General features: G+C 42.5%; 1 protein-coding gene across 1 annotated transcript in view; it reads left to right on the forward strand.

Annotated features, from left to right (window-relative positions):
• The window catches only part of PATJ (PATJ crumbs cell polarity complex component), a 134,387-nt gene that overhangs the window by 46,826 nt on the left and 59,714 nt on the right, over nucleotides 1-27,847 (forward strand). Inside the window, exons 20-26 of the mRNA XM_054285616.1 lie at nucleotides 860-980; nucleotides 1,572-1,728; nucleotides 2,670-2,741; nucleotides 3,592-3,769; nucleotides 4,603-4,713; nucleotides 5,450-5,527; nucleotides 8,578-8,695. Coding sequence (XP_054141591.1) covers nucleotides 860-980; nucleotides 1,572-1,728; nucleotides 2,670-2,741; nucleotides 3,592-3,769; nucleotides 4,603-4,713; nucleotides 5,450-5,527; nucleotides 8,578-8,695 — 835 coding nt within the window. The remainder of the gene's footprint in view (nucleotides 1-859; nucleotides 981-1,571; nucleotides 1,729-2,669; nucleotides 2,742-3,591; nucleotides 3,770-4,602; nucleotides 4,714-5,449; nucleotides 5,528-8,577; nucleotides 8,696-27,847) is intronic.

Genomic DNA, 27,847 nt, shown 5'->3' on the forward strand with positions numbered 1-27,847 from the left:
CAAAAACTTGTGGGTTTGGGGTTTTTTTGGAAGCTGTGCTGATATGGGGCATGTAGCAGAATGTCACTTCATGGGTTTGAGAGTCCGGAGGGTTCAGTGAAAGGAACTCCCTCTTTTCCTTATTCTTTTAAACCCAAATCAGTTCCTTCAGCCAGATTGTGTATTTGAGTACAAAATGATAAGGTGGAAGGAATTGTGGCGAGGATGGTGGTGGATTAAGGAGTGGGAGGAGACAGGTTCAGGTAAATTGCAAAACTCTTATTTGCACATCTTTCTCAAGTACTAAGAATTATTTTTTCCTTCTGATTCTTTGTTCATCCCCTCACCAAACAAAAAGCTGATATTATCAGCCTCCCATGCACCAGTTTCTGAGGTGTGTGTGCTTTTACATGAAAAAAAATGGAGTGGAAAAGGATTTGGCATCACAGCCACAGAGAATTTCAGGTTTTGTTTGGCTTGTCCCCTTAAGCAGTATGTGTATAAACAGATAAAAAGAAGTTTCTACTGACAGTTTTATACCAGAGTGCACAATATTAAATTTATTTGTTTGTTACTTATAAAAAAACAAATGGGCAAGAGTAAAGAAATTTTTGTCTGAATTACAGGTGAGGAGAAAGATACAGTTGCTGTATATTTCAATTGCATATAACATTGCTCATGCCTCTTCTTAATGCAGTGCATAAATGAGCAGTTAGTATTTAAATGTGCAGTTAGTATTTCATAGTTACCTGAATAAATATGAATGTAGCTGAGGAAATGTGTGTGCTTGCTGTAAAAATTAATGTTCCTGTCAAACAGCCCTGTGTAAGTTAATACCATTGCTTTCTAACTTTAATTACTTCTTTTCTCCTCTCTGAAGTGTGAAGAGAATGCTGCTTTAAGGTCACACATTTCTGGAACCACATCTCCCAGCAGCCACCAAAAAGACATATTTGATACTGAAACTATCCAGGCAGAAGTGAAAACTGAGATGAATTCAGGTTTGTAAGAAGGTTTCTCTTTATCTCATCATTTCGTATTTACAAATTTCAGTTTTTTTACCAAAACAAAAATACTTTCAAATGAGAAAATATTCAAATCAAGAGTTCTGCAGGCTCAAGACAGTCTGGCATTAAATGAGTCTCAGCTTTATAATCTTGCTTCCTCCTCCAAATCTGACCAGTGATAAATGAATACAGAAATAAAGTGACAGGCTCTAGAGGTGGCTCTAGCACAACCAGAAATCTACAGGTGATCTGTGTGGTAGAAAATTGCCCCAAATCCTGGGTTTTGGATCTGGGCTCAGATTTCTCCTTGTCAGATGGCCACAGATGGATGGTTGGGATTTGATGGATTTATCAGAGAAATAAATTTATCATCCTGGCTGGAGTGGCACTCCCTGCTTGGGAGGAAGGAGCTCCAAGCCCTGTCCAGACTGACCTTGAACACGTTGGGAACCTGGTGGGATACAGCGTTTAATTCCAAGGGTGAAATAATTGGTGGGTGCCTGGACAGAGGAATCAAAAGTTCACATCTTCCCCCTTTTTCACATCTTTCCCCTTTCCTCACATCTTCTCCCTTTTCTTCTTCAGGGACAAAGCTTCAGAGTGACTCCAAAGGAGCTGAGCTTGCTGCTGATTCAGAAGCAGCTGGAAAGGAAGCCCTGAAAGAGGAGAGCTATGTCCTTCCCAAGAGCCAGGAATCTGGGAGAGTAACCACCCTGGCTCAGCCTAGAGCAGCATCAGGCAGGTATGGAGGAAGATTTCAGGCTTTTAAAGACATTAATTTTATAATCTTAACAGTCCTCTTTACTCAGCTGAATCATGATTAAATGCTGTGTGGAATGCTCAGACAGACACAGAGCTCTGTAGCTTTCACAGGAGATGGAGTTAGGCTTAAAACCTGAAAACTTCCCATGTTTCCTCCCTTGGATATTGGGACAGAAATGTGCAGCACTGCAGTGAGGGCAGTGTGGAGGAGCCTTTACTCATGGCTCCTTCAGGCACTCTCCTCCTGCTTTTCCCTTCCCTTTTTTCTTCCTTTTGGGAGGAGCAGAATTCAGATTCTCAGGCCTCTGCAGGAAACTTTAATGGTGCTGAGAAACCTTGAGCTGGCATTGCTGTGGATATTTGCTTTATCTGTCCCAATCTTCCCCCACCAGTTTGGGTGGTGGAGCTTTTGGGGCCTTTGATTCCAATCCTCAGAACTCCCCTAATTTCATCTGAAATCCTCTCTCAGAGGAAAAGCAGCTCCACAATAAGGTGGAGAGGATTATTCTGTAGGGTTTAATGGAACACACACAGGATCTGTTCTCCCACTTGGATCATGATCTGCTTACTGCTTTTGGCATGTTTATATCCCTCTCCAAGCATCACAGCATATTTATCAGAAAGTAAATGTTAATTGCTTAAGTAGTCATTTCCAGTGAGTAAATGCAGTGCAGATTTGTGTATCACAGAGCAGCTTATAAATTTGGTCTGCCCATCATGTTTATTTCTGGAGCATTCCTTAAGTACATTTAAACCTAAATACAAAAATTCCTGTCTGGTCTGTTGACTCTGTACATTTGCTTTAAACTGGGCAGTGTGAGAAGGTGTTGCTGTCTCTCTGCCAGATACAAAATATGTGAGGAATTGTGACCTGGCATGGGTGATGCCTCTTTTATTTTTTATTCCTTTGCCCCAAATTAGTGAATTACCCGAGAGAGAAGAAGGAGAAGGAGAAGAAACTCCAAACTTCAGCCACTGGGGACCACCACGGATGTATGTTCACATTTTTCCTTCCCATTTACCTCATGTCTTTTTTTTCTCTGAGCCACATTAGTTCTTCTTGGGTTTTTTTTCTTCCTCTCCTCCTGTGCCAATAACTTTAGGGTACCTGTGTACCTTGGGCTTTCCTGAAGACAGGGAATTTTTAACAGATGTTCAGCAGAATTCTGCCTTCTATTTATACAGCTGACTTGGGAGAGCTTGGCTGGTTTAGGCTGTGGATGACCTGCAAGTTCTTGCTCATTTAATAACTATTAGGTGTGAACAATGCACACAGTGCTGGGCTGTCTCCCTTTCCAGGGGTTCCCTGCTAAACCCCCATGGCAGGATTCCAAATTGGCAAGCCAACCTTTTTTTAGCCACATCCTTGTTGTATTGTGAACGTTTTTAGGTGAATTGTTTTTATGGTCCCAAGTAAAATATGATCAGAAAGTTCCTGCTTGAGCTGATGAATATGCACTGAAGTCAGTGTTCAGAAAGTTGTATGAAATACTTCATTATTTTTCCAACGTGCCACTTGCGGGGCTTCCCATTCCCAGGCACTTTGCTCAGGCTGAAAGGGGATGAGTATTTACTTGAAGATCTGACTTTCTCTGAAATAAAAGCCTCTGCCCAGTGGGCAGGGATTGGCAACAGAATTTTGCTCTTTTTGTGGGGTGAGATCTGCTCAGGGTGAAAACTCAACTCTGTTGAGAGCAATCTCAGCGTTCTGACTTCATCCCTTTACTCTGTTAAATCTTTTTGAAAGACCAGGAGCTTACATTTATTTAAGGCTTTGCATTTGTAGTTAAAAAAAACCCAAACTATTTGAAGCTCTTGAAACTACCACACATTTTTTTTTCAGTGTTGAGATCTTCAGAGACCCTGAGGTGTCTCTTGGAATCAGCATTGTTGGTGGACAAACTGTCATAAAGCGCCTGAAGAATGGAGAAGAACTTAAAGGGATCTTTATCAAACAAGTTCTGGAAGACAGCCCAGCAGGAAGAACAAGGGCTTTAAAAACTGGAGATAAAATACTTGAGGTAAATGGAGATAAACCTTCCTTTTTAGTCTGAGAAATAAAAATTGTCTCAAACGGCTTTGGGTGGAGAGAGGAACAAAATACTGCCACCACTTCATGAGGTATTGGCAACACTTTGTTTTGAAAACCAAAGGAAAGCTCTGGTGGTGTTTTTTTTTTAAGGTCTGACTATGGAGCTCTTTTAACTTTCTCCTCTGTATTTAAGAAAAGATCTGTCCTGGTGTCTGAGGTGGAAATGAAAAAAATGGGAGTGTCCTCCTCCTGTACAAATGGGGAATAAGTTACAGCCTATCTGTGAGCATAAATTTAATATATACAAGGACACAGAGTGTTCATACTGAATTATGGGCTGTTATTTTGTGTGTGTGGATTTAGAGTGGTTAACTGATAACCACTGTTTGGGATAAATCCCTGATTCTGGCAGGTGCTGGGGGGGAAAATGTCATTCCTGCCTCTCACCTCTGGTTGGTTTTTCTTACTCATTTTTCTCCAAATTAATACTTCAGGATCTGGGGTGCCAAGCTGATAGTGCTGTTCAGATTTAGTTTACAAACAGGTACAGCCTGAAAGAGTTAGATCTAATGTTATGTAACACTCTGCCAGTCTCATTTCTTATGTTTTTATCTAGAAGGATTGGTTTGGGCAACATATGGCCATCTTTTAATTATGAATACCAAGTAATATGCTTTTCTTTAAACCATCATCAAATCATACTTTACAAATAATTACTCTTGACTGTTTCTGATGCCTTCCTCAGATACACTAATCTGCTGCAAGTGTGTGTGATGCCTTGTAATGACTCTGTGGCTAATAAAAATAAACTCTGTTTGTCAGGTTTCTGGGGTAGACCTACAGAATGCCACCCACAAGGAAGCAGTAGATGCCATCAAGAATGCAGCAAATCCTGTGGTGTTTGTAGTCCAGAGCTTGGCTAATGTACCAAAAGTAAGTTTATTTCTATTTTTATTCCAGAACTTAGTAAATGCATAACATGCATCTTATTTTAAACTTGGCTAAACTCCTTTCAGCCATTTCTGTCAATTTTTGTGTCCAAGGATGGATCCTTTCAGTCAGTTACAGACCAATTGATTGATTGATTATTTCTCTGGCCTAACTGAAAACCTCATTTGTGTAATTTACATGGAGTAGATGTAAATCTGTTGACTAGGTGTTAATTCAACTCTCATACCTGTGTAGTAAGAGTCTGGCCCTGTGCATTTTAATTTGCCCATATTTTATAATCTAGAAATAAAATCTGTTATCCAGAGGAGCAAAGCTGGAATAAAAATGAGTCAGATTCACACCAGCAGTTCCTTGTGAAATGTGTCACCAGAGGGACCTGAAACACTTCCCTGGGAGCAAGGGATTAATTCCCAAGAGATTTGAGGCATCTCCTCATCTTTGAGGCCAAGGCAAGAAAATTTTTAAAGCCTTTAAAGTGCTGACATACAATTCTACCTGCCTAAAGTCCACACAGAAACTCCAAACTTTTGATGTAAGAATGTAATTCAGCAAGTCCAGTGAAAGAATGTAATTTATAGACTGCACTGCAGTGCCCTTCTACACTGGGCAAAGTGCAGAGTGCACTGGGGAGCTTTGCTGTTGTCAGGAGCTGATTTTGGATGTTTGTTTTGCAGATATAATCCTCTCTCTAATGTGGGTAATGTACATTGGTTTTCAGGTGGTTTCTCCTGCCCAGCCTAAGGGAATCAAAGTCAGCAAAGATGAGGATGCAGACAAAGAAAATAAGAGTGATAAGGTATTTATTCCATTCAGTGCTGTACCCAGGTTTTACTAAATCAAATGGTATAATAGCATGTGTTCTAACTCTATGATAAGCTTCCTCCCAAGTCTGAAATTAAATTTGAAGTGTTTTGTTGAAATACCTTTGATTCTGCGACTTTTTGCCAAATTCCTGCCAAATAATCTGACATTCATTCTGTGGGTGTCTGCTGGGTGCTGAAACCCTGTACTTAGCACAGCTCCTCACTGTCAGCTCTCTGAAGTACCTGGTTTGCTCCGTGTGGAGGCAAATTGATTCCCTTTGTTCAGCAGAAACAGAGCAATGGCAACACGTACACAAATAATATCCTCAGTGTGAGGCTGCCTGCAAGCCAGTGAAATCACCTCATGGGATGATGACATCCACAGAGTCTCCTGCATTTCCCAGCTGTGTAAAATGAGGAAATGACTGAGGGGTCTGTGGCTGCTCAGATAATTGTGAGGCAGTTACTGCACAGTGACTTCCAAACTACTTCACAGCAGCTTTAAAAGAGAAAAAACTCTGTTTGGTGGAAAACAGAGAATTTGTGTTAATAAGGGAATAAGGGAAAAATGCAATTTTTCGTTTTCAGCTGTATCACTCCCATGGCCTTGGTGTTTTCCTGTGGGATTTGCCCTGACTGAGGAGTGTAGTTCAGGTACTTTGAGGGTGTGAGAGCAGCAGGAGCAGAGACAGAATTAATGCAGACAGTAAGTTTTGCCTGGTGCAGTTTAACTACAAATAGGATGAAGTTTCCATTTGATCCTACCCAGAGCTCTGGTGTTTGTTGGGCACTTGAGAGGACCCTTTTACCTCCAAAAGTTTTTGTAAAGGCTCCTTTCAGATCCTGTCAGGGACAGCAGCGGCGAGGCTCACTTATCAGAAAAGGTGTTGGAAGACATGCTTTCATGCCAGAGGATAATACTTCCAATGAAGCACTTACAATCCCCTTTTCTTGTGTCTTTTTTATCTGCATTTCTAATCTCCAAAGCTCTCATCCTCTGGCAACGTGCTGCCTTTAATCTGCAGCACTCCGGTGCGCCGCGTTCTGCGGCGTTCCGAGGTTAAAGAGGGAGCCTCGTCTTTTGCAGGCCTTTTTCATCTATTGCTGCTGTAAACTGGTGGGTGGAATATAGAAGAGCTCCAGTGCATGAATATGTAGCTCCTTTTGGGCTTTGAACGTGGGCTCACAAAGCAGTGGCAGTGCACTTCTGTGGGGCCGTCTCGGAGTTGGGAAGAGTTGCTATTAGTGGATTATTAGTCCACATCCCTGTGGGGAATCACTGATATTTCTAGTCCAGTCTTCAGATAGTCACAAAAGAGTTTGGCTTGAAAGCAGCCACATCCTGCTGGAAAACCTGCCTTTTCCTGTATCTTTTCAAATGCTGGAGGTTTTTCTCTGATTTGTTGGCATTTATCCTCCTCTATTGATCTGCTTGTTTCAAAATGACCACTTTAATTTATATAAAACCATTTAAAACAATAGTGGACGAGTCAGATGTTTTCATTATTTTGCTGGTTGGCTGTGTGAACTCTGCCTTTGCCCCTGTGTTGGTACAAAAGCGTGGTGCAGTGGAGGAGCCAGGCACAATTTTCTCATCTGGCTTTTCAGTGGGACAGGAGGGATAAGAGATATTTGTCCCTCTGAGCCCTGGAAAGCTGCTGGGTAAGCCTGGGTGCCTCGTGTAATTTCACACAGACTTTCTAACAAACGTTTAAGGTCTTTAAAAGCCAAAGGGTCAACATTTAGACTGTAAGTTATTACTAAATTACAGCCATAATAAAGTGACTCATTTGTCATAGGCAGCTGAGAGCAAGGCTGCAGATTTTCCATCTTTACCTGCTCAGGAAAGCAGAACCCAAGTCCTCCCTTGCTTCCTGGATCATCTGGATTTTGCACAGTTCTGTCTGTGCTAGCTTCAAGAAAAAAGTAGGAGGCACCATTGGGTGTGTTACATCCTCTTGGAAAACAGCTGTTGTGCTTCCAAGTGCTCTCACTACACACTTTTGCTACTGGTGAATTGAATTAATTCCATTTATTATTGTGTTCTGTGTTCAGTGCAGTGCTTTCCTGTTAATTTTTTAAATGGATGAGATGACAGATATTTTTTACCTCTCCAAATTTTCCACATATTGCAGCTCACTACTTGCACCGTTCTATACAAATTCAGCTTGAAGAATTTAAAAAATCAATACACAGGTTCAGCTTTCATTGCTGAAAAAATGAAATATTACCCTGGGCTTGATGTGTTTGGGTGTTGTGTCATATTTCCCAGCCACAGAAGGAATTAATTACAGGAATTCTGGGTGCTCTAATGGCATCTGCTCCCTGGTGTTCCCTCTCTAAAGTGCATCCTGCTCTTAGCAGTGGGCTTGCAGGGGATGCAGCTGAGCATCCTTCAGTGGAGTCCTGGTGCACACCAGGGCAGGACTCGGTTCCCTGGAGCTGAGAAACAATTGCTGAGCTGAGCCAGAGCCTCTCCAGCCTCAGAGCCTGCTCTGTATTCCTGCCATGCGCCGCTATATGCATCATTATAGGAGCTGCCTGTATTTATGTGAGGTAATAGAATTTTATTGGGAGATATAATTCAAAACCTTTATTAAATTTACGCCAAAACACGGACACACTGCGATGTTTAAATATTCATGTGTGGACTAAGAGGATTGAGTTCTTATTTTATGTATTTTTTAAAAATTGATGTTTATCAGCACCAGACAGTTTTGTTATGGAGGCTTATAAGAAGCAGGGTATAAGTCAATGTTTGTTTTTAACCCTTGATTAATGTTCACACTTTGATGCTTATGACAATACACGTGTATTTTATCAGCAAGTAAATGTGCATGCACAATTGTGTTTTAGTTTTGTTTTTCTTGCTGTTCAGTGTCACTTCTTGCTCTGCTTTCTTGCACAAAAAGCCTTTGCTGCAGAATTTAGCATTATAATTAAGTGCTGTGTCTGTGCACATGCAGTGCAACAGACAATGGGATTTTTTTTTACGTTCTCAGAGGTTACAAAACATGTAACTCATTGTCTTTGAATCCACCAGAGGAAATATGGGGCTCCACCTCCCATGAAGCTGCCACCTCCTTACAGAGCCCTCGAAAGGCACCACGCAGGGGAGGCTGCTCTGGGTGAAGAGGAGGATGAGGATGCTTGTGCAGAGGGTGAGTAGTGCTCCAATCACCGCATCAGATCACGTTTGTGGTGCACAGTCAGCTGCTGATAAACCTTTTATTGCTTGTGGGAAGCGGTGCTCAGTGTGGCCGCAGCATCACTCCTCAGCCTGGTTTGTAACTTAGATGGTTCTTCTCCCCAGCCAGGCCCCAGAGCTCAGCTCTTCTGAGGAGATACAGGAAGGGCTGAGTTTATTTTCAGCCCCTGAACATCCAGGCTGTGTCTGGAGGAGTTGCTGGGGCAGAGATGTCAGCAGTGACTGGGGATGTTCTGTGTTACTGCCCTGATTTCAGTGGTAGTCAAGCACTTGTAGCTTGAGGACCACTGGTGCAAAAAAAACCCCAGAAATCCTGGAGCTGATCCCAGGCAATGCTGTTCAAGCAAGATGGGCTCCTTTAAAAAGAAAAATCTGCTGGTTTGTTTGTTTTGGTTCTCTGCTGAAGAAAGGATCCCCTGGCTTTGTAGCACCCTGCATGGGAAGGGTTCTGCAGTTGTCCCATTTTGGGTTTGGCAGTGGTTTGTGGTGGTGCTCACTCTGTGGAGGAGCAGGGACCTGAGGAGCAGGAAGCAGTGCAAGTGGAGAGCTCCTGGCAGCATGATATAGATTCCAACTGCTTTGGAATCACAGCTTTGGTTAAATGGAATATTGTTATCCATAGCTTATCTTGCAGTAAAATATTTAGGAATACTGAACTTGCAATTAGGACTCCTAAATTACTTTCTAAAATCAGTTACCTTTTTTTTAAAAAAATCTTCATGCTTTTTTGTGCCAAATCAGCATAAGGTGAGATGAGGCCTTGCTCCAGCTGGTCTAGTGAAGGTGCCCCTGCCCATGGCAGGAGGTGGAATGAGATGATCTTTAATGTTCCATCTATCCCTATAACATTCTGTGATTCTGTGTGAGCTGTTGTTGGGGTTTAGTTTGGTTTTTTTTTTTTTGCTACAGTGATTTTCTCATCATCCTGAGCTCTCAAACAGACTGGATAAATCTCCAATTGTAACAAACTCATTCCAGCTCCAGTTATTGAAGTTCTAATTCCCAGTTAAAGGGTAGGGGTGATAAGTAGGCTGACACCTGAGTTATCTAATTAGGATATGCCTCAATCCAAGTGCTTGCTGGGCCTGAGTTAATACTTTGCACAGAAGTAATTCCTTATTCATGGGCTTGGTCATTTTTTAGCTCTGCTGCCATCCCTAATGATATTGCTGGCTGAGGCTGGAAGCTGAAAAGGTAAAGCTGCTGCTGATATTAAATTCATCAATCCTCCCAGACTTGGCAGCAGCACACAGATCTGTTCAGGGGAATCTCCTCTCTTCCCTTTCTCCTGACTGAAGTTGAGTGTTTTGCTGTAGCCATCTTTTCCATGAATCTTGGGAAACAGAGATATATTCTTCCTCACCTCATTCTGTTCCTTTAAAAATTAAGAACAGGCCAAGGAAGCTTAAACTAAGTTTGTGCCTCAGCCCTTGCAGTAAAAAGCATGTTAGAAATGATCCAAGTGTACTTAATGGCATTAAGCATCTTGGCAGCTGTGGAATGGTCTTTTACAGAGTCCCTGTTCTGTGATCATGAAAAACAAAGTTTTCTCTGCAAATTCCAGTACAGGGATGTTTCTGTGAACTGTTTGATGCTCATAACTCTTTCCAGGTTCTTGAGCAGCTTTCCCATAAATCCCAACCCAGACAAAACTTTTCTTTCTGAAATGTCCATTTGTATGTTCATATTGCTCTGTTCCTTACCCACTTATCCAACTCATTCTACTGGGTTTGGAACTTGAAAAATACATCAACAGGTGAGCTGGATTTATTGTCTTCCTTATTTAGAAGATAAGGTTCCTTCCAAAAGGAAGATGTGGTAAATTCACATCATAACCTCTCCTTTATTTGCTTCCTGGAGTTCTCAATCTCTGTCACAGCATGGAAAGCTTTGGAGGGCATTTTGAGGTGGGACAGCTGTTAAACCTGTCCTCTTGTTTTGCTCCTGATGGATTTTACTTTATTTTTTAGCATTCTTATTAACACAGCTGCAGTGTCAGGAACCTGCTCATCAATTTCTTTCAAACTCCAGAAATACTTTATTTGCTCTGCTTGACATTTTTTGTCCTTGCTTATCAATTCTTTCAACCCTCCCTCTCATCTTTTGTCTCCACATCCTCCATCATTCCCCAGACTGAAAAAGCAGAGCATTGTTAGTCTTCCTGCCATATTTGAGAATTTTTCTTGCCTTCCTGTCCCATCCACATGGCCTCAGAGTCCCCATGTTTTGTCTGTTTTCCCCTTAAAGTGGCTGAATAACCTTTTGGTGTTGATTTAATTTCCCCTAAAGTCTAAACCCACTTGCCTTTTGGCAATGCTCCCTTTTATTTCTGCTTTCCCACTGCTGAAACTGGAGCTCTCATTGCCGACCTGGAGCCTGAATTCCTGTTTGGAACAAACAGTCATTTCTTGTGCGTGTTCTCCCTTTTCTTTCCAAGGGTTGGTTTTGATCCAAAGAGGGCAAATCCTTTTTGGGAATAGAACTGTGAGGTAGTTTTTGGTTTAGAGAAACCCCAGACGTGTCCTCCATGTTTCTGTGGTTTAAGAAGTTTAAAGTTCCAGGTGTTTAGTTGTTTGATTTTGGGTTTTTTTTTCCAAATGTGACTCTTGCACCCAAGACCCTTTAGTTTCAGATCTGCTTCTCCTTTGCTTCATGCCTCCAGAGTTTCCAACATCATTTCCCAAGTTCTTGGATGGCTTTTCCTTGACTTTGAAGGCAAGTTGAAAGTTGTATTTCCTCTTCTTTTATTCCTTTTTCTGGTGGCACTGCCAAATCTTTATCTGTACCCAGCTCTAACCCTGTGTGTGGGTTTTGTTTTCTCTTTGCTTTGAGGTTGCTGTTTCAAGGCTTTATTTTTTTATTTTTTTTTAAATGCCTGGAAACAGTTTTGCACAACTTGCAGCGTGTCCATCCATCCTGCTGCAAAAGGAGCTTTCAAAATGTTTCATCCTCCAGACGTGAAATATTTTGGAGTTCTCCCATCATTTGCTTGCCCATGACCTGTTTTGGAGAAAGAGGTTTTTTTATTAGACTGCCCAAATCTCAAAAACACCAAGTTGTGAATGGATTTTTTTTTTCTTTTTTTCTTTTTTTTTTTAAATCAAAACAAGTGCAAGGAGGGGAAGGCACACAAAGGAGCTGTTTGTGCCTGTGAGCAGCTGTGCTGCAGGCAGCAGCAGGCACTGGTGTGTTTTCCTGCAGTGGGGATGGCTGGAGGTGTGCCCCAAGAACCTGCTGATGGACCTGTGTGCACCCTGGGGTGGCTCACTGCCATAATGAGGGCTTGGTAGCGAAAAGAAGCAGAGGAAATGGATGGGCAGAGCAGTTTGTGATGGAATTTTTGGTGAGGTTTTCCTTGGGGGAATTCCTGGCTGTGCACTTTGGATGTGCTTTCGTGACCGAGTTGCAGCAAATGTGAATTGGACAGGAGAGAGCTGAAAAACTCTTCTAGAAAAAACTGAAAGGGCAACTGAAAGAACTTGAAATCCTTAATTTCAACTGCTGTTCTGTCTTTTGTGGAATCTTTTGTCAGTTGGTTGACTGGAATCGATCTGGTTGGTTTCAAAAAAGTCCAAAATAATAAAAATGGATGGTAATAAAAAATTTGTGGAAGGTGGCTTGGATAATGGACTAAGCTACTGCTGTGCTCAGACTTCCTGTCTGCAAGGATATTTAACTGTATCTAATAAGGGGATAATAATGCCCCCTTCCTCTTATTTTGTCTCCAGGTAATGTAGAAATCAATGAAGCTCTAAGAAAGCATAACGATTTATCTTCCTGAGATGCCTTTTTGAGGAACAGTGGTTTCTCTGCTAAAGCAAGAGATTTTAAAACTTCTCTGGAATTTTGACTTTGCATTCTTGACTCAGAGGGTGGGGAGGCCCTGGCATGGAGGAGTTGTGGATTCCCCATCCCTGGAAGTGTCCAAAGCCAGGTTGGGTGAGCTTTAAGGTCCCTTCCATGTTTCTGTGATCCCCCCATGGTTCTGATGAATCTGTGTGTGCAGGAGGGTTGAGTTGGGATTGGGCAGCTCTTAACACACCTGAGGATCCTGGCAGCATCCAGGTGCCAGAGATGCCTGTGATTAGTGAAAGCAGAAAAATAAAAGATGGAAACAAAGGAATGCAGGTCAGTTGAGAGTATGAGGAGAGTGTGGTCACATTGATGGGGTGGGCAGGAACAGGATCTCTGGAAGTGTCTGTGCACTGCTGTGGGCGAGGATGACAATGTGAGCATCAATGTGGAAAATGCCAGGATTATTAACAAATGACTACATAAAAGCCAACCCACTCATAATCCCTGGGCATCTCATTGTTTGGAGTCTGGTGTATGCAAAGTTGTGCTGAAACAAGGGAAAAGCAGTCCTAACTTTTACTTTTCATTTTGGGGGGGATCAGCTGAAAGTGTGGATCTCCAGTGGAGGAGCTCGTGCAGCCAAGCACTGCCTCTCCAATAGATGTCACTGCAATCAACAGCAAACACAGATGATGCTCAGAGGGGAAGATGTAGCTGGGAAAAAGGTTTCAAGCTTTATGAAAACAAAACATTGCAAAAGTAGTAATTGCAAGATTTAATGTTCTTAAATATAGCACCAAGTGTGTTAAATACAGTGGATTTTCTTAGATCAGGCAAGAGCCAGGATTAGACAAATAGAGCAGAGACTTTCATTTTTCAGCTCTGTGTTAATCTCTATTTAATGTGACTCTGTGCTGCTAATCTTCTTTCCCCATTCTTGTCCTGACCCATAATTAGCTCAAATACATGGAGTTTAAAACCAGCCCTGAGATCAGATCCAGAACGAGCCACAGAGCTGCCCTGGCACACTGGGATGGGTGAGGGAGGTGCTGTCCCTGCCCTTTGAGGCTGTGGGTTCGTTTGGGGTTTTGTTGTTGGGCTGGTTTCTTCACTCTCTTTGTGAGTCACACGCACAGTTATCATCTGATGAAGTATTGCGAGAGGAAATTACATTTTTGATGAAGTAATAGTAAAATTGCAGCTGGGACTTCTTGTGGTTTTTTACTGTGTGCTTGACATAATGCACTGAACAGATGGCTGTGTGTGTGCTGTGAGACATATTCTAAAGGAAGGACAATGAACTTTAAAAATGAACAAATTAATGATATTAACGAAATAACTGAGTATTTTGAGTTGTTTTAAATGTAGCTTTTTGAAGAGAGGATTAGTAGGACTTCCCAAAATAACTAAGTATGTTTATAAATTCAGAGAGAGATTTTATCTTTGCTTTTTTTTTAATTACTAAATGAAGGATTTTGAGTCTTTTCAGTGTTGTCAGTTCAGCATTCATTGCAGCGAAACTAATATTGCTTGTTTGGGGTTTCAACAAAACACAAGTTATGATGAAGTTTGAGCCTTTTTATGCTTATAATGACAGATTGGTTTTGTTTCCTGACATTAAAAAAACCCCAAAACAAAACAAGCAAACCCTGTGCCACGAGCAGAAATCAGCGTTGGGAAACTGCAGCGTCGGGGAAGAAGGGATTTAATGAAGCCGTTTGTGGGAGAGAAATTAATTTTTAACCCCTGTAGCTCGCAGGAAGGAGGATGCTCAGATAAATAAGATTATTAACCGCTGCTTTGCCATGCAGTGGGTCATTAAGCAGGAAGGCACCTGCAGCTGCCAGGCACACAGGCACACAGGCTGGGGGTGACTCGTGTTTGGGGATGGAGATGTCATTCGGATGCTGGCAGAGCACAAGCAGCAGCTGGGAGCATCCGTGGGTCAGATGTGGGAATCCAGGGATCTGCTGCTCCCCGTGTGCTTCCACAGGCAGCTCTCCTCTGCCGGCAGATGTGACTGGGAGCTCGCGGGCAGCCCGAAATTAATAGAATTGATGGCATCTCGTAATAGGAACAGACAGACGGTTTGCCCTTAAGGAGGGAAAAATCTCAGCAAAATAGGCCCAAGGTCGTCAGAAGAAAGACAAGCCCTGAGCCTGTGTGTGATGAGGATTTGAGCTGCTTTACAGCCCTGAATGTTTGTCAGGAATGCAGATTTCCTGAGTACATGCTGGTACAGCAATGGTACAAGGGGGTTTCCCAGGTAAGGATTCACATCTATCTCTATGTCGTGTTTGTTTCCAGCAAGTCATTTTTGGAGCATTTTTAGTGATAATTTAGAACTAGTGAAGTGCTGGAGAAAGAAAATAACAGCAGGGATCTTTTTTTTATTTTTTTTTTCTTTCCTTCAGTTTGAAGCATGGACATATAGCATGATTAGAATATTGAATGCATTTAACATCTTTAAAATATTTTCTCTTGTGTTTTTGCTTATAAATCATTGCTTCTGTGTGTGCCAGTGCTCAACATCCTTGTATACAGAACTGACTGGAGCACACAGTGCTTAAAGTATAAGAATTCGTAGCATTAAATTTCTTGCTGTATAGAATAATCTACTCTTCCATAACTGTTATTGTAATGCAGAGACAGATGGCTGAATTTTCTTCACTTTGCTTGTTAAGAATGTGTTAGGTAAATGTTTTTAGACTAAAATAAAAAGCTGCTGGGAATCTAAACTGAATATTCAGCATTTCCGTGGTTGAAGGAGGCAGAGCAAGAATAAAGCAATGTGATAGTAAACAAATGAGCTATTTGCAGTGAAGGATAATCTAATCTTTAAATATTGCCTGAGATTGCATTTGTTCTTAGGTAAGATCTTTTCTTCCAACGCCAGCCAGGTACCCAGAGAATAGCACTGAGATGCTGAGCATGAAATACCCAGATTTGATGTTGGAAGGTTATTACATTGTCTGGGGCTGGGTGCAGGTGGCTGATGTTGTTTGGGATCTTTGATCTCGCTCAGGTGCTACAGATAAGTAATTTCAGATAGGAGATAATGTCTGTGCTGTAAATCTGTAAACACAGGCGCAGACTTGCTAAGAGAGGATGATCCAAGTAGGTCTTTATGTATTGCTCTCACCAAAGTTCTCTTTAATATCACTGCAATGACTTGCAACTAAAAATATGTTAAAAGGAGGTAAATATTTAAATAGGTAAATGAAAGGCAGACACCAGCTCGTAAAAGGTGGTTATGTGTTTATATTCTTGACTAATAACCTGATTTTTAGATGGGAAGATACCTTTCATCATTACCACTGTAAATGATGTTGCTCCAGTGCACAGAGAAAAAAAAAAATTAAAAAGAAAACTCCACAGTGCCTCATGTCTTGCCCGGACTAGCACAGAATTGCTTCTAGTTAGAATACAGAGCAGATTATTTGCATAATAGCTCTGTAACAAAATGATCTGCTTGGTTTAAGCAGTAGCTGCTCCCAGTATGTAGTGGAAGTAAGGCTCTAACAGAAGGGAAATATAAAAAACGCGAAATGACAATAATTTTATTCTTTACGGACATTACCTAGTTTTGCACAGTATTGCAGCAATTGAGGCAGCTGTCCAGAATCACTTCTTGAACTGTCAGGAGAAAGTTGAAATCATTTTTTGCTTCTCAGTCTGAAGACTTGATTCTCCCTTATTCCCTGTCGTGTCATCACTTTGAGCAGGTGTGTAATTGCTCTTTATCAGGGTAGGTGGCATTTAAAGAGCAATCCAGAGTATTTATCTCTAGGTGTGCTGGCTACAGTGCACTGTGACAGACCAGTGAAAATTTGCTGTATGCCTGGTAATGGCCACGTGTGTATTGAAAACTGATTGCAAACTAAAGACATTAGGAAGGAAATCCATATGCAGATATATTTGTGTGTGTGTGCTGGCTGCATCAGATGAGCATCTCTATTTTATCACCAAATTCACAGCACTTTTGCCATATTGGCTTTCGGGGAGATGTGGCAGCTGGCTGAAGGGCAGGTGGTTCTTTCTGCTGCCCCAGAAGCAATAATGAGCCTGTTATAATCAGTGTGATGATGTGCATGTCTGTTTTCTTCATCGCTGCTTGGAGATCATGGCTTGTGCTTCCCTCTCTCTGCTTCCCCAAAAAGTTGTTGGAGGAAATGTTGTAATCTGAGGTTGCCCCTGGATCCCTGAAGTGTCCATGGCCAGGTTGGACAGGGCTTGGAGCAGCCTGGGACAGTGGAAGTGATGCCTCAGGTTTTAGGATTTCTATTTTCAGAAAAAAATAGAAAACCCTCTCAAAGTCTCTCACTTTGATCAGTTCTGCTCCATTTGCACCTTGCAGTTCATTGTCCCATTGCAGCTTTAGCCCCTGCAGTCCCACCCTGCTTGTTTTTCTCTCTCCAGCCCACGGTGTTTGTGCTCCTGGGCTGAGATTGGGATCATTTGTCCTTGGTGCCCAGCTGGAGCAGGAATTGTTTTGTCTCCCTGCTCTGTGCACAGAGCTCAGCATCCCCTCATATGAATCTCAGAATTACACACTAAAGCAGCACAGAATGTGAAAATGGAAAAGCCAAACCTGAGGCATTATGTGGTGCGTGAGGGAGCCAGGAGAGCTCTGTGCAAGGTTGAGCACAGGCAGCTTGTGAGTGAGGGCTGGGAAAGAGGTGGGAAGGGATTTTGTGAGGAATGGGGAGCCCAGCAGAGCCTTTTGGGGCCAAAGCTCTAAGAATTTTAAGGATGTGGCTGTTTGTGCGTGCAGGAGGGATCTGTGGGATGGGAATGGGGATGGGCAGGCCTCGCACAGGACATGGGGATGGACAGGCCTTGCACAGGGACACAGGGATGGGGAAGGTTGTGAGGGTTTTAATGAGTGGTGCTGTGATTACTGCAGTTAATGAAGTTGGATTCCTACAGATTTGTGTAGGAAATTCACCTGGCTTGATTGTCCAGGAAGGTGTGAGCTCCACTTGGAGCTTTTCCTGTGCCTGGAGCCTTCCTGAGGCCTTCCCTTGAGAGAATTCTCTGGCTTTATTAAGTGTGAGCTCACACTGAAGCCTTTCCCCCAGTCAGGGTATTTATCAGGTTTCTCTCCTGCCTATTTTCATGAACTTTTACAGCACCTTTGAGACCCCTGCTCCACCCTGAGATTTGCTGCCAGTCCAGAGGTTTGGGGCAGGAGCTTGGATTGCACTGTGCTTTCCTACATTGCTGTGTTCCTGTAGAAAAACAGACTAAAATTAGCTACTCTATTAGACCTGAGCTTAATTTCTAATAAGAGGCTAAAATATAATTAATAAACACTGGAGCATGACCCCTGGACAGCCATTGGGAAGACCTGGCATCTCTTGGGTGGGTTGCCATCTGTTGGATGTCTTGCTTGGCCATCTGTCATAAGAGACACGAAGCATCTTGAGACCTGTGGAGCTCCACACCTCAGTTCCCAGAGGTCAGGTGGCCATGTAAATTTAAAAATAAAATAAAATAGAAAGCAGGATCCATCGAGCTCCAGCTTACCCTAAAGACAGTGTTTATTACTGAAGAGTAAGTCATGGATGCATCTGAATCATCTTATTTGAAGGCTGAATTCCATAAGAAGGGGGGAAAAATTCAATTGTATATCAAGCCAAAAGAATTACAGTCAAAATTACCATACCCCACTCTTACTTTTCCCTCAGGCATTTATTTTTTAACTTTCTCTTAGTTGATTTCCTCCTCCAGTCAGAGTGGAAAAAGTGAGTATTTAATATAGTAAAGTTTATCCATTTAGCTCTTCCTCCTGGATTAATCCTTGGAGATGGATTTCTTTTGCCAGAAGGAAGAAGAGAGAGTGCTTGACATATTGCAAGTCTCTGCTCACATAAATCATCAATTTCCTGATTATAATTTGGTTCATTTCAAAAATGCCCAAAGCTCCATGCATTAATATCTTTATTTCATTAAATACATTACAAGAAAAGCTATTTGTTGTCTAATAACATATTTTGGTACTAAAAAAAAAAAAAGGAAATCATATTTTCAAATACTCTGTTCACTTCTTTGTGGTACAGTTTTTCTCCTGCAGAAAAATGAATGCCTTGCTTAGCACCTCTTTGAAAGAAAGGTGTCTGACCCTGGCACTTTTACTTTACTCTTTTGTGGAAGAGAAAACAGATCTGCCAGGCTCTATCCTTTGGAGAGCTTAAAAATAATCAGAATAGAATTTCTAATACAAAATATTGTTTTATTTAATCAAATCTGTCAAGTGTTATGATGTCATAAGTGCAGCACAAACCTGATTAACTTCTCCAATGGACTCTCAAGACAGCTGATTAAATAAGGTTTATGGCTTATTTAGGGAGAGCATGCAACTGCTGTATGATCTCACGGGATTATTCAGTGGGGATTTGTGTGGAGAGGAATTGTTATCCCTCCCTCAGTCCGGGTTCCCCTGCCTCACCTGATGGGACAGGAATTTGGCAGCTGTAAATGCAGAAGTTGCTGCCTGAGTAACACTGGAAAAAGATCTGTGTTCTCATGAGCCCTGGGCACCCACTGATTTTCAGTTCATGTCACATGAGACAGTTGAAAATTCTTCCTAAAACTCTTGCTGTCTCATTTTAGGAAGAGACCTTTGAATGAATTCTGTACTTAGTTGGTGCCTTTCTCTTTTGGAATAGCAGCCATAGCCCAGCAGTGTGTTTTCAGCCTGGAAGTTTGTGTTTTAGGGGTTTATCTACATGAGAAGTGTTCACTTTGTCATCCTCTCTAAGGAAAAATTCCTCCAGGAAGGAGGAGTGGATTTGGAGGAGTCTGGCAGGAGAGCTGAGTTGGACAGAGGAGGGAGGAAGGACCTTCTCCTTCATCTCCACTTCTCCTGGGCTAAAACAGGATCCAAAATCAGAGTGCTGGGCTGTAATTAACACATCAGACACCATAAACTGGGACAGGATAGCTGAATAAATGGAAATACATAGCAAAAGAACGACTATTGTGTATTTATGAGCAGGAGAGGCCTCACAGTGGAATTGTAGGGGTGCATTTGTTTGCTCCAAGGTGCAGAAATCTGCAGCAGTGCCTGGGTGTCACAGTCATTCTTCACTTCTCATGTTTCATTTTACCTCAGCAATCAGAGGCAGGTTGTGACATTGGGACACTCAGGTTTGTACCTGGACAGAGCCTGATGACTCAAGTACGGTTTGGTAGCCCAAAACTCAAAAGTGCTCAAGTAGTTTCTAATCGTTTGAGGAGCTGTAAGTAGTTTGATGGAAGACAGAGCAGGTATGAACCCAACAAAATACTGATAAAATAAATAATGATACTGATAAAATATAATAATAATACTGATAAAATATAGTAGTAGTAGTAGTAGTAGTAGTGGTAGTAATAATAATAGTAGTAGTAATAATACTACTACTAGTAGTACTAGTAATAATAATAATAATAATAATAATAATAATAATAATAATGATATACTGCCTAAATTTGAAAAAATAAGAGGAGCTAAACCACCTGAGCAGCATTGCCAGGTCTTTTCCATAAGGGAACTCACTGTCACCTCATGTCCTCTAAAAGCTAGATATCCAGCTTTTTTAATATTTAGCTGCTTTTTAATTTAAATTGGCTTTGCATTTCGTTTAAATGGAACATTTTCTGCTTTTAACACACACTGGAAGTTTTAAAAGGCAATCTGCATGGAGATCTGAGCATGCTCTGACCCATTAGCATAATTTTCCTGAATAGCTTTTTTCATTTAAAGTATGTGTGCACCCAGAGAATTGAGAGGAATCTGGACCCAGCACTGACTGTAGTAAAAACCCAGCTTTTGCCTTTTTCCTCAGCAGCCTGAAACAAAGAGCTTTTTCTCTCCACAGCCCCTTCAGAGGGAATGAAAACAGCTTATCAAACCTGAGCAACTTGTTAGGGGCTGAGAGAGGATATTTTTCTTTGCTGGCCTGCGAATAAAAGCTGGGGGTGTGAAGCTGAGAGTTGTCAGCTGGAGAATTGTGGAAGTGTTTGTGGGGTGGCAGAGCCTCCTCTGAGGGCTCTGCACAACGAGCTGTGTGTGAAACCCAGAGACAGAACCCTTGGCAAAGTGGAAATTGGGCTGTTAAAACCAGGTTTGATCACCACAGACCTGCCATTATCTGCCAGGAGAATAACAATGCTTCTGTTAAATACCCCAGTTTTAAAGGAAAACGTGGCAGGGAGGATATTTTTGCTTGTATTAATTATAATTGGTGTGTTTGTGTGCAGGGTTTTTATTACAAAGCTGTTGTTTGTGTTTTAATTACATTCTCATGTCTCTCCAAATGCAAACAGTATATGTTGTTAGGAAAAATATAAAGTATAGAAGGAAAGCTCTTCACAATATCTGACATGATTTATTAATTAACCAAATTATAGTAAATTTTATATTTCCTTAAATGTTTATGTAGCTTTTACATATACTTAAAGTACTTGGATCGCCATAGTAGGCCTAAAAAAGGAACATGCAATGTGAATACAATATTTTGGTGCAAGTAAATCTATTTTTGTAGTAACTAGCTTGACAGTTACAATCAATCTTCAGCAAAACAACTAAAACCTAAAAATAGAAAAGAGGATTAAAATGTATCATTAAGATTGCCATTGAATTAATTCCCAGCTGAAGTAGCTGGTCATGATCAATCTTCTGTGGGGCTTCTTGCTGTTGAGGCTCTCTCTGCAATTCCCAGCCCAGCTCCATGGATATTTTCCTGGGCTTTACAGTCCCAGTGATTCATCCAGCTCTAATCTGTTTAATCACTGTCACAGCACATTTAAAAACTGCTGTGCAAGCAAAGTTAAGGCTTCTGGGGTGGGGGTTTTTAATCCAAAAGTTTCATGTGTTCACTGTGACGTGGCTTTGTTGTGTCACAGGGCTCTGCTGCCACAGCAAGGGGAGGTTGGGACTCTCCACCATCTCTCATCCCAGTGTCATTTCCTCCTCTTCACCTGCTCTCCCACAACCAGCTCCCTAGTCTTTTTTTTATTTTTATGGCTTGTTAGTGCTGCTGTTCTGATTTTATGTGAAGTTTTACACTGTTGGAGTTTTTCCCTACATTTCTCACAATGCCTGGTGGTTCCCCTGGAGACCTTCCTTGGAGGATCTTTGGACTCATCAACACAGGCTGTGTTTGCTGCTCAAAAAGTCTTTATTATTAAATCTAAACTTCCTCAGTCTCGCTCTAGAGGGAGGAGGTTCAGGCTCTTACTGCAGGTTCTTAAATTAATGGAATTAAATTAATCACTAAGTGAAAAATGTCTCCTCACCTCGACTTCTGAGAGGTGTTGTGTGTGCTGCCTCTTGCAGTTACTTAGCACTGGTCCCCTAAAAGTCTTCATTAGGTAACAAACTCTCAGTTTCTGACTAGAGTCTGACATGGTTCTCTCTAATTAGACTCCATGCAGAAAGATTCCAAGATAATGCCTGTGCCCGTGGCTTTGTGGGCACACCATCATTAGCGATAAAACACTGTCAGGACCAGCTTACATTGTTCCTGTCAGGGGAGGGAGAATTTAAATGTTCACAGTTTTCATTTGTTTGCATTGAGACCAAGTGGGGAAAGCCCTGGATTAGAATTCCCAATTTTCAGGCACATCAAACGAAGGAGCAGCTCTCAAATCCAAATGTAGGGAATGGGTCATAGATCCTAGCAGGGCAAAGTGAGCAGGAGCAGGGCAGAAAAACTGATCCTGCCAGGAGCTGGGTGAGCCTTGTGGGTCCCTCCCACCTCCTGGGATCCTGTGAGAGGAGTTAGGAAAGACATTTCTGTCCCAGTTGGGAGATGTTCTCCAAAACTGAGGTGTTAAAAGGGACCTTAAAGCAGCTGGAGTCTGGTGGATCCTTAAGGATCCCTGTTGCACAGCTGGAATTTCCCTGGGATGTTGCAATCTTAGCTGATGTTCTGCCCTGTTCTCACACCCAGCCTTCCCTGGGAGCTGTGGGAGGCAGCAGCAGGGCTGCTTTCCTCAGGGCAGCTTTCCTCAGAGATAACTGAGCCTTATCTCCAGGATGCTCCCGAGCTGGGAGAGTGCAGGGTGTTGGCTTTGAGTGTTGGCACAGCTGCACAGTGCCACAAAATACACTGGGACATTCACATTAGAGTGTTTCTGTGGGATTTTTCTCTTAAAAACATGACGTACAGCAGCTGCCATTGCAGCCTACCTCACATTTTAAGGATTTAATTAATCCAAAAGTGCCTTCAGTCTGGCATTTCGTGGCCCAGGCATAACCACGGCGTGATTTATTTTTACACATCGCCATTTGTATCCTCACAGTGGATTTTATCAAAGTCTTGGTTGCTGTTTGATTGTGTTTAATCAGGCTGCTCCAGGAGTGTGACCGTGTTCATAGGGGTTCTTGGATTGGGGAAGAGACCAGGATCTGACTCCATGCTTCAGAAGGCTTGATTTATTATTTTATGAAATATATTACATTAAGACTTTACTAAAAGAATAGAAGAAAGGATTTCATCAGAAGGCTAGCAAGGAATAGAATAGGAAATAATGATAACAAAGGTTTGTGGCTCGGACTCTGTCCAAGCCAGCTGACTGTGATTGGCCATTAATTAGAAACAACCACATGAGACCAATCCCAGATGCACCTGTTGCATTCCACAGCAGCAGATAATCAATGTTTGCATTTTGTTCCTGAGGCTTCTCAGCTTCTCAGGAGGAAAAATCCTAAGGAAAGGATTTCTCATAAAAGTTGCCTGCACCACATCTCCTGTCTGGTGGATGCACCCAGAGTCCCAGAAGTGCCAGTGCTTTCCTGCAGGACCTCAGGAGCTCCAGCTGGAGCAGGGGCACTCCCAGCTCAGCTCCAGTGAGCCACTGATTGCCACAGCACTGCACCCAGAGGTCACTTCTGGGGAAAGCCAAGTGCTTTCCTGGGGGTTAATGCATCATTGGAAAGGCAAACGAGTGGAAGGATTGTGTGCAGGGGAAGGCAGATTCCCTTATAATCACCAATTATTAGCATGGGATGCTCTATTTACCACACTTGCACTAAATCTCCTTTTAAAAGATAAACATGGGTGTGAATAGACTCATCATGGCCTTCTCATCTAATTAAAAAAAGGAAAGCATACTATATCTCTTCCTCAGAGGATTTAAATGTTGTGTGGTGGAAGTGCAGCCTTAGAGTGAAGCTTTGGGCCTGAATAAGTAAAAAATTTCTTGGTAAAAATTTCATTTGTGTAAAATGTTGCTGTGAAATGGTGCAAGCATTGGAGGTGCTCTCTGGTGTTATGGAGCACAGTTTCCCTGGTTTTCAGTCACTTTTCTCCCTGCTGTTGTCTTTGGGGGTATGATGGTTCCCTTGATTATAGGAAGAAGTAATTAATGGTTAACAGTTCCTAAAGGCTGAAATGGTGCTTGAATCAGAGTGTGGAGGCTCTCATTATCCCCTTCTTCCTGGATGAGTTAACAAGCACCAGCAGGAATTGCCACTTTCTGTTGGAAAAAGTGATGTGGGGGACAGGTGGGATTTGAGGAGAGAAGGGAAGTTTCCTTTTGTGAGCTGGGAGTGAAAGAGCAAAACACAATTGGAGCCTGAGCTGGAGGGAGCAGTGAGAAGAAACTTGGAGATCCCAAATAAGAGCCTGAATCCTACAAAACAAGAGGAAAAAGGGGAACCTTCAGCTTAGGGTAAGAATATTGTCTCGGGAGAGTTTAATTCCTGCTTGTTTTGCACTTGAGGTTGGGTGAGCTGTATTTGTCAGGGTAGCCCACACCTGGGCTGTTTGTGGCACCTGCCCTCTCCCTCAGGGGATTTAAAGTAATGTCAGAGTATTCTGGCTGGCAGTATTTTGGAGAAGAAGGGGCCATGGAGCTCTTTTCCTTAACTGGGAGAATTAATTGAAGTCTGCCAAAGGGAGAACAGGAATGCTGAGTTTTGTTTTTCTCTGCAAATCATCACTTCATGTTTGGGAAATGATTTCCAAATGGTGTAGATGGAGCAGAGTGCTGCCAAAGGGATGTCAGAGGAACCTTGGAGGGGATGCTGAGTCTCTGGGTCAGGTGGGGAGCTCTCTCTGCCCCCAGGTTTGGAGATAACAGCACTCACAAGGATGTACCTCTCATCACCTGAGGGAGGGGAATGCTGACAACAGCATCTCTGGCCCTTCCATTTTGATTTTTGAATACAACTGCCCTGTTTTTCTCATGCTTGCTGATCACTGAGGGAAGAATTGCAGCTATTTAATGGAATTCAGAAAAGCTTTACAGAAATACTCATTTTTTTCTTGAAAGCTTATGAAAACAGATGAGTGCATCACTTTTGAGATAAGGTTTGAAGAACTGTCTGCCTCCTTGGAGCTGAATAGAGGGCTAGTGGGAAGATTAAAACAATAAGCTTATTATATTATTAGTAGTGGGAGAATTCTAAACCCCATTTGTTCAATTATGGTCCCTTCAATATGCTTATTTAGGTTCTTGTAAATTGTAATCAGTAAATTAGACGTGCTGCCCTCACAGCTCTAGGGTTAGCTTTCAGGGGACTTCCTACATTAATTTTTTTTAATGTTTGCAGTGAGATGAAGAAGGGAATTGGTTGCTTGGTATGCAGGGCTGGCTGTTGCAGGGGATGCTGCCTGCATGCTGATGTGGCACTGCCCAGTGAGGAGCAGGGGTGCTGCAGCACTGCCTGAGCTCTGCTGGGCAGGGCCAGGGCTGGAGCTGCTTTTGTGCTGTGGGGTAAAAATCAGAGATAAATGCACTGGAACGAGCCCAGGCTGATAAATGGGATCTCCAAAAGCCAGCACATGCTGCTAACAGAGATCTGAGGTGACACAAGAGGGATGGAAAATCCTCAGCATCACCTTCTATATTCAGATATCAGCTGCTGTCTCTCTTTCTGGTGTTTTCCCCCTTTTCTTTTCTTTATCTTTTGCCTTCACATTTTTAATATCGAGCATTTGGTATTAAACCAAATCACCTTGCTGAGTCACCCAGAGCCTTTTCTTTCCTCTTTTTACCTTTTCTGGATGGACTCTCATTTTCATCACGCAGACACACCATTTTCCAAAGCAACCCCTCTTTCCTTTCAGCTCATTTACCTGGAGATTTCAGCAGCTTTGGGAAACAGGCTCCTCAGCCCTTTGCTTTTATATATCTGTCATTTAAAGAGCCTTCCTGAGAAGTGGTGCCTGGGTCTGGTGTTGCAGATAAATTGTGTGTTTGTTGCAGTACTAGATCATGCAAGCTCCAATATCCCGACCATATTGTCCCCATTTATTTCTTTTATCTCTCTGTTTAATATAATAGGAATAGTGGCTGAGGCAGGGAAACATATGCAGCAGCATAATAGTAAATTGTTTGGGAGCAGTTGCCTTCCATTTCCAGGGCTTCCCTTTGAAATGTAATTGTCTGCTAATATAACAGGGAAATATCATTGCAGGAGTGATCACTACAGCGTTCACTCCTGCTTTTGGCTCGTGCTACATCTGTATGGTGTTTTTTTAAGAGGAGCTGGCTGCAGTATTAGCTGGTGAAATATCCTTGGTGAGATGTGTTTGCAGAAGTTGTGATGGGCATATTGTCACCGAATGTGGAAACAGCCCCGAGCGGTGCCAAAACAAGAGAGACACCGAGTCCCATGTGTGAGGCAGCAACAACAGAATTACAATTGCCTCGTGTAAAATATCTGGTAATGAAGGCAGATAATGGAATTCTTTGCAAAAGCAGATGCTAACTGGCTCCCCAACCCTAGGCAGCCAGCTGAAAACCGATACCAGCTGGAGGGGAGAAAAAACAGCTGAAAAAGGCATTCAGGGGAAGATGCCTTAGATGCAGGTTTGTTTAAGCAGTAAATACTTGTTTAAAATGATTTTGTGAGATCCTTATTAAGAGGCAAGCTGAGGCTAACCGTGACAGTGCTGTAGGAAGTCAGCTGGATGCCCAGAGGATATTTGTGTGCAGATTGGATGAGTGAGGCAGCACCGCTGGGAGTCTGCTGTCATTTATTATTGCCTGGCCAGGACAGCCCTTGCAGGGCTGAGCTGCAGGAGGTGGCACTGGGGAGAGCCAGAACCTTCTGCTGGCCAGGGAGGAGGCAGCCTGAGCTAGCACAGGGTTGGTTTAGAACCAGGGGTGTTGTGACAGTGTTCACAGGGGTCTGAGGATGAGGGAAGAGACGAGGATCTGACTCCGTGTTTCACAAGGCTGATTTATTATTTTATGATATATATTACATTAAGACGATACTAAGAGAATAGAAGAAAGAATTTCATCAGAATGCTAGCTAAGAATAGAAAAATAAAAAATGAGAGTCTGAGCCAGCTGACTGTGATTGGCCATTAATTAGAAACAACCACATGAGACCAATCACAGATGCACCTGTTGCATTCCACAGCAGCAGATAATCATTGTTTGCATTTTGTTCCTGAGGCCTCCCAGCTTCTCAGGAGGAAAAATCCTAAGGGAAGGATTTCTCATAAAAGATGTCTGTGACAGGGTGTCTCTGCTATGTCCCTTCTCCAGGACAGCGGTGCCTCCTGCCAGGGTGGAAATGGGGCTGGCTCAGAGCATCCTCTGCCTCCCTCCCTCTGTTGTACCTCTTAGTCACCCCAGCCATCTCAAACCACGGAATAGTTGCTTTGGAAATGAATGTGGTAATTTAGAATCAAGGGCTTAGTCCACACAGAGATTTCCTTCTGTTGTAAGTAAGGATTTCTTCCAGCAAATAACACAATGGGGAAGACACTTTAAAAAAAAACCCAAAAGAAAACAACCCAACCCCTTAACAAATAAAGCAGCCAATTCTGGAGTCATCCTTTGCCCAGATTTTTCTTTACCCAAAGATTTGTTCCCACAATGGGGAATTTTGGCATTTCTGGAGCACAGAGCTGGGGTTCAATCACCAGGCTTCCAGACCTGGCCCAACACAGGAATTTTAGTGGGGCTTTGTCCCATCCCAGGCAATTGCCCAAACTACAGATTTTTGAAGGACTAAAGCTCACTTTTAGTTCCAGCCCAGCTCAGAAAGGAATACATATGTGTTTCTGGACTGCCAGCATTTCTCCCCATGTGAGAAAACTCATTTTGGGGAGGAAACACCATGGAATTACAGACTTATTCACAGAGGCACTGTGTCTGCAGGCAGAGGCTGGAGCAGTGTGTGCTTGCAGTGTCACAGGGCTGAGTGTCACAAGGCAGGAATGAGTTTGAAGATGTGCAGCTCCATCTGCACTGCATTTAAACGTGTTTTTGTGTGTGTGTGTGTGGGCACAGCTCCTGTCTGTGCACCCAGCTGTGAGTTGTTCAAGTGATGCTTTACACGAGTTCCTTGCTCCTG

This window comes from Melozone crissalis, unplaced genomic scaffold (genome assembly GCF_028551555.1).
Source record: "Melozone crissalis strain CALT ecotype California unplaced genomic scaffold, PUWL_Pcris_2 ptg000045l_1, whole genome shotgun sequence".
Classification (NCBI taxonomy): Eukaryota; Metazoa; Chordata; class Aves; order Passeriformes; family Passerellidae; genus Melozone; species Melozone crissalis.